The 14,167-nt window shown below is 39.6% G+C and overlaps 1 protein-coding gene and 2 long non-coding RNA genes across 3 annotated transcripts in view; 2 read left to right on the top strand and 1 right to left on the bottom strand.

The window, feature by feature from the left end:
• Window positions 1–3,129, top strand: part of LOC309489275 — a 251,524-nt gene extending 248,395 nt beyond the window's left edge. The window contains exons 2-3 of the long non-coding RNA XR_014202379.1: window positions 2,876–3,008; window positions 3,051–3,129. This is a non-coding gene — a long non-coding RNA (uncharacterized lncRNA). The remainder of the gene's footprint in view (window positions 1–2,875; window positions 3,009–3,050) is intronic.
• kirrel3a (kirre like nephrin family adhesion molecule 3a) overlaps window positions 1–14,167 on the bottom strand; it is a 136,568-nt gene that overhangs the window by 4,049 nt on the left and 118,352 nt on the right. Inside the window, exons 10-15 of the mRNA XM_082157840.1 lie at window positions 10,398–10,498; window positions 8,418–8,616; window positions 7,779–7,886; window positions 6,868–6,951; window positions 6,534–6,643; window positions 5,533–5,619 (exon numbers count right to left, since the gene is read on the bottom strand). Coding sequence (XP_082013966.1) covers window positions 5,533–5,619; window positions 6,534–6,643; window positions 6,868–6,951; window positions 7,779–7,886; window positions 8,418–8,616; window positions 10,398–10,498 — 689 coding nt within the window. The remainder of the gene's footprint in view (window positions 1–5,532; window positions 5,620–6,533; window positions 6,644–6,867; window positions 6,952–7,778; window positions 7,887–8,417; window positions 8,617–10,397; window positions 10,499–14,167) is intronic.
• Window positions 252–1,719, top strand: LOC309489713. The gene is made up of 3 exons (XR_014202488.1): window positions 252–1,002; window positions 1,114–1,562; window positions 1,618–1,719. It is a non-coding gene; the product is annotated as an uncharacterized lncRNA (long non-coding RNA).

Below are 14,167 nucleotides of genomic sequence, written 5' to 3'. Positions count from 1 at the left end.
GCTCCCACATACTGTGGTTGAGTATGAGCGCCCACATACTGTGGTTGAATATGAGCTCCCACATGCTTTGGTCGCCATGTTACAGGTCTCTCCGCCCTCCTGAGTACTAAGCTCCCACATTCAGTGGTCACCAGGCTTCAGGCCTCTTCTGCATTCCTGGTTATGAGTTTTCACATGTCAGGTTGCAGGCCTCACCAGGCCTTCCTGAATGTGAACTCCCACTCACTGTGGTCGCTAGGGTATAGGTGACTATCAGGTTACAGGCCTCATCTGGCCTTCCTGATCATGGGTTCCCACATGCTGTGGTTGCCAGGTTACAGGCCTCTCCGGTCTTCCTGGATACGAGCTCCCACATTCTGTAGTCATCAGGTCACAGGCCTCAGCGGCCTTCCTGAGGATGAGCTCCCACTTACTGTGGTCGTCAGGTTATAGGCCTCACTAGGCCTTCCTGAATATAGAGTGATGAAGTACATGCACCTTTACTTCATCTATTTTTCTTATTCTGGTACGTACGCTCCGTACCTTCTTAAACCCATACTTATGGTAAGTCACACGACTGAACGTCTTGTGTACTTTCTAAAATCTATATTTTATGATAAGGGTCATGCGCTTTTTGCTTCGGTCCCTTCCTATGTGGCTCAGACCCCGGTCTTTCACCTCGGGTCCCACTCTAGATGCGTTCTGTTTTCGAAGCATGCTTCGACAGACGCCTTTCTCTAGCTAACCTCCACATCCTGATGGGCTCCCACACACTGTGGTCACCAGGTTACAGGCCTTACCGGCCTTCCTGAGTATAGCTCTCACATGCTGTGGTCGCCAGGTTAGAGGCCTCACCAGGCCTTCCTGGATTCGGAATGGCTAAGTACACGCACTTTCGTTTCATGTACTTTCTAAAATCCATACTTATGGCCTTTCTGAAAAGCCCCCACATGGTGTGGTTGTCAGGTTTCAGGCCTTATCAGGCCTTCCTGAAAGTAAGCTCCCACAGGTTGTGGTCACCAGGTTTCAGGCCTCATCGGCCTTCCTGAGTATGAGCTCCCACAAGCTGTGGTCGTCAGGTTACAGGCCTCATAGGCTTTCCTGATATGAGCTCCCACCTACTGCGGTCACCAGGTTACAGGCCTCACCGGCCTTCCTGAGTATGAGCTCCCACATGCTGTGGTCACCAGGTTAGAGGCCTCACCAGGCCTTCTTGGATTCGGAATGGCTAAGCACACACACTTTTGTGTCGTGTACTTTCTAGAATCCTATTTATGGTAAGGGTTATGCGCTGTCCGCTTCGTTCCCTTTCTTACACGGCTCAGACTCCGGTTATTCGCCTTGGGTCCCACTCTAGATGCGACTTCTGTCGCAATGTCTTACGACAGGCGCCTCCCTTTCAAGCTATCTCCCACATTATGTGGTTACAGGTAGGCCTTTCTTAAGGTAGCCCCACATTGTGTGACTGTCAGGTTACAGGCCCCTCCGGCCTTCCTGAATTTGAGCTCCCACATGTTGTGGTCACCAGGTTACAGGCCTCACCGGCCTTCCTGATACGAGCTCCCACCTACTGTGGTCGCCAGGTTACAGGCCTCACCGGCCTTCCTGATACGAGCTCCCACCTACTGTGGTTGCCAGGTTACAGGCCTCACCGGCCTTCCTGAGTAGGAGCTCTCACGTACTGGAGCTCCCCACATAGGACAGTGTTCAGAGCGAGCACTGGGTAGACCCATGGATTGAGTAGAGAAACTCCCCTCGCTGGCAAGGGTTGTAAAGCGATATGCTGAGTCATACCTTAAGGCAAGTGTCCAGAGGCTCTGTCTTCAGACAGACAGGAAGTGGCCAGACTGTAGTGTCTTATGTAGTGACACCAGGTCAGGCCTGCCTGGTGGCATTTCAGTCCTAGGCCCTCGCAGGCCTCCTCAGTGTTTTGAGACACAAACACTGGGTAGATCTGTGGATCGAGTAGAGAAACTCCCCTCGCTGGCAAGGGTTGTAAAGCACTATGCTGAGTCATACTCTCCAGGATATCCCGTCTCTGAGATCCGGGCTGAGTGGTTCACTGCCTGCTTCGCAGTCCCTCGGGTTGGATGCCTTTCCTAAAGGCAAGTGTCCAGAGGCTCTGTCTTCGGACAGACAGGAAGTGACCAGACTGTAGTGTCTTATGTAGTGACACCAGGTCAGGCCTGCCTGGTGGCATTTCAGGTGGCACGTTCCCCTGAATAGTGACTGGCTGGGGGTCCCTTGGGTCCCCTAGCCACACTCCCTAGAAGTGACCCCTTCTGTTGGAAGTTGTGGTCCTAAGCCTTTGAGCTGGCCCTGATATACCCCCCATTAACTATGTTCTGGTGGTTTCTTGCTTCATTAGCTTGGGCTATGACCGGTAGGGAGTGCTGTCACTGACAGCCCGATGTGACCTAAGGGTGAGTGGTTCCAGTGTTTTCTGAATTACTGGTTCTGACAGTTGTCACTGCCTTTGGGCATGCACTCCCCTCAGCATGGCGGAGTGGGTATTTCGTTCCCCAAAGCGTCAATGACGTAGTTTCGAGTTCCCTTCGAAAGGGAACGTCTCAGGTTACGAATGTAACCTATGTTCCCTGAGAACAGGGAACGAGACACTACGTCTCCCTGCCATGCATCGGGGCCTTCCTGCCTACCAAACAGTCCCTTCAGATGATAGGATGTTGTCATGTGTGCAAGGCTCCCTTTTATACATCCAGGTCGCGCGTTAATCAATCAAGCTGATGATTCACGGGCTGTCGCCGGTCAACATGATTGCTGTGAGTTGATATTTGATTTCAGACACCTGTCACGCCTGAGGCGTTGCCCAAAGCGTCAATGACGTAGTGTCTCGTTCCCTGTTCTCAGGGAACATAGGTTACATTCGTAACCTGAGACGTTTTGATCATCGTTCTGAATCCCATCTGAATGTAGTCTTCGACAAAAATAAAAAATTCTCAGCTTTTTGATTAGAATGTTGCTTTTTTTAATGAAATTTACCCACATTCAAGTGTTGATAAAAAAAGAATGTGTGAAGCTAGAAGATTTTTTCTTTTTATTTCAAAGCAGAGGCTCTGTTCTTTCTTTTGATATACTACATATTAATACAACAAAATATTCTGGGGGCCATGACATTTTTGAGAAAATGATAAAAAATGCTGGTGGTGGCTGGCACCTTTTAAAAACAAAAACTCTGGCAAGGAAAGAGTTAATTATTTGCACACTTTCTATTCAAATAAGTAATCGGAAAAAGACTGACAATGACTTAAAATACATATGCATGGCGCAGCGCTATGGTAGCATATATAATGTAAGTTAAACTGTGGCTGATATGTAAATAAAACAGAGTATTTTCTGCTGAAATAACACACTAAAAAAATTAATGAATTCTCGACTCAAAGAAGTCAATAAATCATTAAACACATCAAATTAATCTTTCTTTTTGTTTGTGGACATTTGGATGTTTGCATGAAGCTTGCCATCTAAATAATATGTTTATCCAAAAAACTGTTAACACAATTATTCACTTTAGCAAACAATGATTTATATTACAGAACTTTTATAGTATACACCTTTCAGCCTGAATTAAAAGCTAAATGAGAGAAAAAGAAAAAGGAAACTGTAATTTTCCTCTCATGTATTTGTTAGCTGTAAAAAGCCAAGGTCAAGTTCAGCTCACACTAATTATAGGCAGCGTGACATGGAAATTAGGGAACAGACTGATAACTGTCCCACGCTAAGAAGATTACATGGTTTAGTGGTGTGAAACAGTCATCTCCAGCATAAACAGTCAAATCCTGTTATCAGCTAATTAAATGGGCCTTGACGCTTCATGTCGGTATTAAATATGCGAAATAATCTCCATAAAAATTCACTCACATTTTATTTTTGGCCAATTTCTATATAGATAACATATATCTGCTCTCTCTTTTTAATCCTAGCGGCCTTGTGTGAGTGCTGAGGTGAAATAACTCAAGGATTCCTGAAAAAAAAAAAAATGTATGGTGTTCACTTTTACTGCTGTCAGAGTCAAGGCCACACCTCTCTGATTGGGGGCCAATGGCTTATCGTACTAGATGGAATGGAAGATTGATGGTTGATGACAATTTTGCCTTAGAGGGATTGTTAAGGCAAGTGTGGTTGTTGGTAGAAAATAGGATCACCAAGTTGATTTTTTACTTATTTTTTACTTGATTTTCTTGAGTGCCCCTTCAAAAAACTCACCACGACTGGTCCAAGTCTACTTTCAAGTCTCTATGATAGGAAAAATATATATTTAAATAGAGAAAAATTTATTTAAATGCTTTTACATTTTCCCAAAAGTTTTGCGTTCCCTTAAGGAACTTTGTTCATTTTGCAAAAGTTTTGCGTTCCCCTGAGAAACATTGTATTCTCTTTGCAAAGGTGTTGTGCTCCTCAAAAGATAAAGTATCTTGGGGGAATGCAAGACTTTTGCAAAAGAAAATAAAAGCATTTAAGTATAATTTTTCCTCCCATCTCATATGTTTCCATGTTCACTCCGCTACCGCAAAGATTACCAAAGGAACGCGAAACAATGCAGGACAATGCAAAGGCATCAAAATATTTTTTTTCCTCCCATCTCATATTTTTCCATCCCCTCGCCCTTTTAGGGACGCCATAGGCTTGGTTCTTGAATCTATAGAATTTTTACACTTGTTTTATTGTCTGGCAGCTGAAAATCGTAAGTCTGATTGCTTCCAAATGTAACACAATTCACCATTCATATTCTTCAAACGAGTTACATGATTGCGTTAAATACTGATGGTAAGGAACAGACTGTTTATGCTGATAAAAAGTCTAAAATCCTAAAATCCCTGTGGTAATTTTTTTATGCTGTAGGTTAGATTTTCAAACCCTGTTGCAAGACAATTAATTTAAAATACTTATAATAATATATCATTTCATACTTATCTAAAGGAATGAATATGTTTTATCTTTGATAAAGGTTTTTCTCTCTGCAAATGCCACTCAATAGAAAGTCACAAGTCAAAGTTTCCATCTCTTGTTAGTTACGCTTGCCTAAGCACATTTGACTAATGATGGATGCAGTGCCTTAAATGTGCATATTCCAAATATCTTAACAAGTCCTTGAAATATTGAGCTTTTGAAATGATCTAAAGGGCTGAAAAGTTCCAGGCAAAAGTTCCAGACAGCCAAGCGGCTTTCATAAACTAATTAGCATGCACATTCAACCAAACGTCTCAGTATACTCTCAATTACCAGAGAACATAATGAAAACTTGCGCACTGGAGATCTGACATGCAGTCAGTCAGTATGACAACACGTCCATTTAGGAACATTTCTTTAACAGACTCAGTAAAGAAAAAGAACATGGCCAGGAATTCTGAAACAAGTCAGAGAGCGTGAGTTCCCAACTCTGCTTTATTAGATTCTGTGAGATTACGCGGCTGTTGTATTAAATCAGTTTTTTATGAGTGTGATGGAGAAATGACTCTCAGGGGTTCTTTAATGGTGACAGATGTGAGTCCTGCAGAGTTCTTCCCCCCATATCTCCATCCCTCTGTTCATCACCTTAATGTGTTGTAGCTCCCTCTCCTCCTCCTGCAGGACCTCCAACTGTTTTAACACCGATTCTTGCTGAAACTCGGATCTCTCCATCTAAAAGCAGAGAGAAAGTGAGATGATGCAGTAGATGTGTGCTGAAGCACCAGTGACTGGTATTGATTTCAGCCTGTTAGCATGTACAGGAGAATTTCAGCATCTAGCAAGAACAGAAATTCCATCAAAGCTGTGGTCTGATCTGAACCTGGTCAAAGTTCAGGGATACTGCAGTGCTGTGATTTGAGTTCTGCAGGGGTAGATGGGAAGGAAGCTGACAACCCCCCCCCCCCCCCCCCCCCCAAAAAAAAAACTTTACTCTGACAGAGACTTAAAGCGAGGACTTGACAAGAAACTGGCGATAGTGACAGTGACGTGGTTGTGTCCAGCGACTCAAAAAGGTTGAGAAAATTATAGCTTTATGCAAATTAGCAGCAATTATTTATGCAAACAATTCAGTGACTACCAATGGTAGTGAAGATGTGATCATTCCAGGCACATAATAAAATACGATGTGTGGGGAAACAGTGTCAAAATTGGCATCATTCTGACTGAGTTTACTTTATGCACTGATAATCGTTCATCTGGTTCATGATGTAGCACTGCTAATATTTATATATAAACACGTTCCTCTTCAGAATGTATAGTAAGAAAAAAGATTCCTTGTAAAAATAGAATTAAATTAGAATTTTACTGGCAATTTATTTCATTTGTGAGAAGACCAATAATGTGATTGCACCTAGTGACAAACTACAAGCAATATTAGAACATTACAACAAAAAAATTAGACATTTTCTGACTCAAAACATACGTATGTGTACGTAAACGTTTCTAGCTCGGCTTTGAAGCTCTATAGGGGCCAATTTACACCTGCACTGGGAGCTGATAACATCAGAATAACTGAGAAGAATGCTAACCAGATGTAAAGGAGGTAAGAGAGAAGTGGAGAAGGGTGATTAGGAGTGCAAACTCACCATCATTTGCTTCATGTTGCTGTGTTCTTCCGGTTCTCTGGCTGCATTATGGTCCTTATGGACAATCTCCACTCGAATGTCATTTTTAGCGGATACGACCCCTTTGAGATCTGGCAGAAATCATTCTGATTAGCCATAGTGACGCAAACCACACAATATCCTGACAATATATACCACATATATAATCCCAATATACCACAATATATACAGCTTCTGCTGAGCTTTGACATGATTCTGAGACTCGTGAATGTGCAGCACTCGCTCGTGAACAACATGCATGTATATTTTCCCAGAACATGGCGACTAATGTGAAAGAGGTGAGAGAAGGGCTTACTTTCGCCTTTTAACGTGCCGGAGAGCTCTCGCTGCCGAGAGGAGAGTGACACTGGGAGTGATGACATCACCAGGTGCATGTCCTCTGTGGAGCACGGTCACAACATGCAAAGAAAGAAATATCACTTGGTAAAAAATGAGGTCTTTACAGTCCTGGCCAGATAAAGTCAGGCTGCTGCTGGTAAGGAGCTGGAGCTCACCGCTAATGGAGGCAATTTGCGAACAGAAAGATAAGACAATAAAGACCTCAGATAGACTAAGACGTGAGTAAGCTGCGGGTGTGCTCTTATCATTGTGTGGTACAGTGATGAGGAAAATGTGGCTGAGCTACAAGCTACTGGAACCTTAAAGGAGCTCAACTACTGTCAAGCCTCCCTTTTGAACAGATGTAGCTGCATTACAGGTTTAAGTAGCTAACTACACCAAACTAATCATGCAATTTCAATTGAATACTATATATATAGAGTTAATAGTGAGAATAACTAGTTAATAGTGAGAATTGGACCCTAAACTAAAGTGTTACTATATATATATTTATATAGCTAAATCTTTTTATTATTTATTTTAATTATTCATGTATTTTTTAATTATATTCATTTCAGACTTTCCAGGAGAGTTTGCTCAGCTTTGTGCAATATAATTTAAAAAAGAGCGATGCAGTGTTATGTCACGCTACACTGCTAATTGTTGGAAAACAACACTAATTTTGACAACATCTCAGCTGACGTCATGCTACAGGAAAATGTAGTTAAGCAGTGCTCCTATTAATTAGTGCGTGTGTGGATGAAGTTGTGCTACAACGTGCAATACTACATCGCAAGTTGAGTCTAAAAACGCTGGGTGTCTCAGTGGACGTGCAGGGCGAGTCGCCTCTGTGTTTTCTGTCTCTGTAGAAACAACGAGCTCACTTACTCCTCTGCACTCGAGCGCAGCAGAAAGCCCCCAGGGTCCCAATGAGGACGATGAGAGCCAGGAAAGCTCCCACTGCAACCCCAATGATGACAGCCAAGCGCAAAGACCCTAAGGAGAACACAGAACCGCTGGGATCATCAGACAACCAGTGACAGAATGTAGAACCCATGCAACGTGCACAGTCCGGATCAGGAGCCTGTTTGTCACTTGAGGAGACATAATGAAGTCGTGTTCCAAGAGTCTTCGATTAAATCCTACGGGGATGAGCTGACCTCTTTGAATAACTCAGCTCTGCACCTTGGGAATCAGCTTTACTAAAGGAAAATGGGCCAGCATTTGAATAAAAAATACCATCTAATTTCATTAAAATATTTCAAAGAAATCATAAAGGCAAGTAAAAAGGATTAAGGGCTTTTTAAATTGGATCACAAATGGAAGTTCTGAATATGTCAGAATTCCATTAAGGAAATCCACAGATTTAAGTAGGTGACATTTACCTGAATAAACAGACTATGATCCAGTCTTTGCCCTAATGCCCTGAAAAATCAAGTCAGGGTACTTAATCACTGCGAGACGCGAGTAAAACAGACTCGCACACACTTGAGGCACACGCACGCACGCACGTAACTTGATTATTACCTTGCTCTTTGAGGCGAATGATCTCGGTGTCAGAGCCGAAACTGTTCCAGGCGGTGCAGTTGTAGATGGTTTGGAAGTCAGCAGGGACGATGTTACTCATGGTGAGGGTGGAGATGACACCTTCCTCTGTGCTCACGGTCTCCACGGTATAACGGCCTGATGTTCCTGATTCCAGCACTGTTTCTTTCCACGACCATGCCTGCATAAAATAAAAAATTCTGTAAATAATGCTGATAAATAAATATTGTTTATATCATTTTATGGTGTGTGTGTGGGGGGGGACTTACTATTCCAAAATTCTTACAACTTTCAGGAACACAAGTAAAGCATTTCAGTGCAGTTCTGCTATTACGAAATACTCTGTTTTCTAAAGTCGAGCCCACAAGCACAGCAGGTCAGTTGGATTAATGCACTTTTTAGTTCAAATAGGCCTAGAATGAAAAAATGCTTTTGCGGTTCAGTCCATTCTGCTTCTTCCCAGCATGCATCGAGTCATGAATAATTAATACGGTTGCATTGTCTGACGGTTTGCCAATTTGATTTACACTCGTTGGTCTGTGATGTCAGGAGGAGTTTGTTCCTCGATTTAAAGTGATTGATTGTTTCATGCAAGTGTTAAAGGTCTGTGTGTGGTGGTATTTCACAAAGGTTTTTTTTTTTTTTTTTGCCTCGTGAGAGGTCACGTGATGTTGTCAATAGTTTTGGACAACAAGTACTTTAGTCTCCTTCACATTCATCTAGAAAACATGAGTTTAAGCACATAATAAAACTAACCATTTAATGTTGCATAAAACTCTGATTCTTTGAGTTGCTATAAATAATTATAATATCATTTAATATTACAGCAGAAGTCATGGCAACTTGACATTTTAAATTCAGTCAAGACATTTACTTTAAGAAAAGGAATTCAACTTTAAAAAACATGTTCCCTTATTATTTAAGTTCTATAAACAACCTTTTTTTTTTTTTTTGCGCACGCATACACCCATCAGAGACGCTGTATGAGACGGTGTTCTGTTAAAGGGACTCAAACCACTGAAATAAACCCAGACACTCAAGTGATAAATCCTGTTCAATAGATCTTCAATGCTTTAAAAGACCTGAAATCTAAAGTCTAAAAGCATCAACCTTTTTCATGGAGTCATATTTTGCTCCTCTTAACTGTTTATCATCAAAATAGATGGTAGTCTCGAGTAGCACTCAAAATCTTAGGAGTTGATAAGATTTTTTAAAGGCTTTTGAAAGAAGTCTTTGATGCTGATCAAAAATGCAGGAAAACATAAATATTGTGAAATATGATTAAAATTTAAGATAACTGTTTTAGTTGAATATATTTCAAAATTGAATTTATTTCAGTGATGGCAAAGCTGAATTTTCAGCATCATTACTCCAGTCTTCAAAGTCACATGATCCTTCAGAAATCATTCTAATATGCTGATTTGGTAGCATTTCTTGTTATTGAAAACAGCTGTACTGATTAATATTTTTGTAGAAACATTTTTTTTTGTCTCTACAGTTACTTTTATCACTTTAATGCGCCCTTGATGAACAAAAGTATTAATTTATTAAAAAATATCTTCCTGATGCCAAACTTTTAAAAGGTAATGTATATAAGCACTTTTGTTATTAACATTTGAATATCATATTTTAATTATATAAAAAAATTATGTGAGTAACATTAAATATTGATTTGAATAATGACAACATTAAATAATGTTTGAATATTACTGACATGATTCAGAAATATTTGACCACTAAATACATAGAATGACTGATAGATGGAAAGGATAGATGATAGATGGAAAATATTATTATTATAAAATATTTATTATCACATCACATTTTATAATTATTATAATAATGTTATATTTTAATAACACAACAAGTAAGTGGACAATGAGTATTGATTTAATGATTCAGAAATATTTTTGACCAAATACATAGGTTGATTGATAGATGGCTAGATACTGTAGGACTCACAATGCGGTCCGGAGGAGGAGTGCTGCGGATGAAGCACTTGATCTGGCCCTTCTCCCCGTACAGCGCCTGCTGCGTCTGTGTGCTGGAGATGGTGGGAGGTCCTGAAACAAACAACAGACTGTCAAGCTTCCTGTCTGACAGATGAACCGCCTGCACACCACATCAGCACACATCCTCCCTGAGAACAGAGACATACGCTGCTGTTTTTATTATCTCCAATCTGTTATTGATCATCTTCTATCTTAAGATGCGAAGTAAGAGTAAACTTCTGCATGCAGTATTTCACTGCTTCTAATTCACTAACCGCTCGCAAACAAGTTTAAAACCAGCCTCTAAATGCCCAGTGAGTATTTAAATGAAGTCATTGTTATTCTTTTCAGAACAAACATGCTTCCATTCTATTTAAATTAGGCTCATTATAGATTGTGCTTTATTCACAAAACTCTGACTGGCACAGTTATCAATGCACTATTACGGTATGTTTCCTTTAAAAGAGATGTTCATGTACATTTTCCATTGATCACTGCATACATTAAACAATAATCAAATGATGGGAAAAAGGCACACATATAACCAGGTACACATCCAGACAAGATCTGATTCAGGTGTCTGAATTGTACTCAGCACAGATTTTGTGGCTACATTCACAACATTACCTCATTTGCATATTTTTTCAGGCACTTAAACAAAACGAGAGTAAGACAAACACAGCAGCTGCAAATCCTTCCTTAGTGAATTGTTAAACACTTGACACTTTACCCTTGAACAGCTTAAAGTATAGCAATGTAATGGAAGTAGCGACAGATCATTTCTTTCGTCTTATGACGATTGTGATTTCATCCGAATGAAACAGATGACCAAAATCTTATATCATGATACGAATCATTTTATTTCACGATGATATATATCATGATATAGTTATGTTTGCTTCAAATAAAGTTTTTTTGCTATTTAAATTTAATAGAAATTTCATAAATCTCATTTCCAATTTCAAAATCACAAAAAAAAAAACACTAAACCTAAAAAACGAACAAAAAAAAACAAGCTCTCTGAAGACAAGTAAACAGTCAGTGCTATAGGAACAAAGAAAATGATTACAAGAAATACAAAAAATAAAAAATAAATACAATAGAACAAAGACACATATGAAATAGACCTACCTGAAAATTGTAAGCACTAGAAATAAAGGCCTACAATAGAACAAAGCAGGTTTATTAGGCTGCTGTCACTTTAAGAGCGAACGCACTGATCTAATATACTGATACACATGCACTTTTTTTTTCTCAACCATTTATGTTCTTATGACATAAACGACTTTGTTTATGAGGATACTCACAAAGACTGGCTTTTTGACATATAAGTGTGTATTTGGCTGTTCAAGCCCAGTGTGGCTCAAAAAAGAACTCTAGGCGGTAAGTTCAGCACTCACGGACTGTATGAACAGTGGCTTTGTGTGTGCGGGTTTCAGGTGTGTGCACTCAAAAACAGTCTCTCAGATTGCATATACCGAAATGAGTTCTCTTTCACTGCTAAATGGACTTAAATGGTTTAAAATCACTTGTTTTTAAACAGCAAGGCTTAAAAACGCATTCAAACTATAAGCTTTTGAGACGGCAACTTTACGTGAGCATAACTGCAATAGAGACAATAGTCCAAAATCTCTACCGGTTGACAAATTTCAAAAGGTTAATCGTGTATATCGGTATATCGCCCATCCCCTAAAACAGATGATCAAAAAAAGAAAAAGAAAAAGTAGGGTGGTGCTAGATTAAGTGGACTTGATTAGGTTACTAGAGTAAAACCTGACGTTTCACATTTTAATACAAATTAATGTAAAAACAAAACAAAAAACAAGTAAAAAATTAAACATGCATGGATGATTCATTCACAAAAGGATCAATAAGTTGCACTTAGAAAAGAAACAAATTTCAATATCATGCCAAATATAACGGTCAAATTTACTGAAAAGATCCACCTCAAAGAATTATTTGATTGTACATTTTCTCACGAATTCACAAGTAGGATGTTAAGATTTGTTATGTGCTGAATAACCACTTAAATTTCATTCTGTTCCTCACTCAAAGCCATCATATTACTTGAACATGGATTGCATGGAACACTTTTATGGTGCTTTTTTTGTCATTTGGAGCTTGACAGTTCCAGTGCTCATTATATTGAAAAGTGGCATGATATTCTCCAACCATTTACGTTTTGTGCTCCCCGGAAGAAAGGAAGTCATACAGGGTTGGAATGACATGATGGTGAGTAAATAATGACAGAATAATGACTCTTCCCATTGCATCTTATTCAACAAAACTGGAAATAATGCTTAGAGTAAACTTTAATTTCATAAATAATTAAAAGTGAAAGAGAAAAGAGGGAGATCAAATCATAATAAAAACAATCATAACATTTCCATTTCTCCATCCACAGCAGATTGAGGTTCATTATGTGTCTCTATACGAAAACAGATTTTCATTTTAATTGGAATTCGGGTGTCTCTGTGCGCGAGTATCCCATCAATTACAGATCCCAGCAGTGTGCAGGAGTCTTCTGTACACACCGGAGCACCGTCTCTCTGGAGAGAGCGAGACAATGCTCTCACTTTCCCCAGTACCCTCTTAATCACACGTGCACTCAAAGGCTGCAGTCGGGCAGAGGGGTGGGACGCTTTTACCGTGCTCTTCCAGTGGCAGTCTGCTCAGATCGTGTCCTCTGGGGGAGCCAAACAAATCTGACAGGGGATCATGACCATAAATGAGGACTGTAATTAAACAGCTTTATCTCTCAGGCTCAGATGGGAAACAAGCAGGGAGAGAAAGCGGGATGTGAGACCAAACCGCACGTCACACGTCTCGCTCCGTGCCTGGTGGGAAACAGGGAGGCCTGATCATCTACGCCTGACCCACATCTAATTTAGCATATAATCAAAACAATTAATTATTATTTAAAATATATACATTTATAATCAAGGATACACATTCATTTATACAAAAAATTTACCAAAAAACAACATTTAAAAGAGTGTCTATCAGTGGTTCTCAACCAGGGGGCCTCAATAAACTTCAAAGGGAGCCACAGAACGGAAATTATTATTAAATATATAATAATATATTTAATTATAATTTCCATTACAAACCTTTATTACATATTAAAAAGTTTAGCTCTAATCTAAATTAAAATGCTAAAAATAAAAACATAAAATCAAGGTGTGAACTAAAATCATGCTTTTTGTTTTCCCTCAATAATTGTTTTTATTGAAGAACAGTACTGTTTATATTTCTATTTGTAGTAATGCGCAGAGCATAACTTCTTGAATCATGAATCGTGTTAAATTTGTTGTAACACTTTATAATCAGGTTCAATTCATTAACATTAGTTAACTACATTAGTTAACATGAACTAACAATGAAAAATACTTATAAAGCATGTATTAATCTTAATGTTAATTCCAACATTTACTAATACCTTATGAAAATTAAAAGTTGGAACTGAGCTAACATGATCATGTCCAATAACATACCACTGGACAGTTGTAGAACATTAAACAAAGATGCATAAAAAACTGTAACAAATGTATTGCTCATTGTTAGTTGATGTTAGCTAAGTTAACAAATGGGACCTTACTGTAAAGTGTTAACAAAATAATACGCTGATTTCACGCAGCCGCCATTTTGAAATCGAAAGTGAGGCTCCGGTGGGAAGAACCCCGGAAGTAACGATAAACAACAATGCCTTGGATTACCAACCTGAAGCTGCTGCCGCGATTT

Source organism: Leuciscus leuciscus (assembly GCF_965113295.1).
Source record: "Leuciscus leuciscus genome assembly, chromosome: 24".
Classification (NCBI taxonomy): Eukaryota; Metazoa; Chordata; class Actinopteri; order Cypriniformes; family Leuciscidae; genus Leuciscus; species Leuciscus leuciscus.
This window is presented reverse-complemented; position numbering and strand designations above follow the sequence as displayed.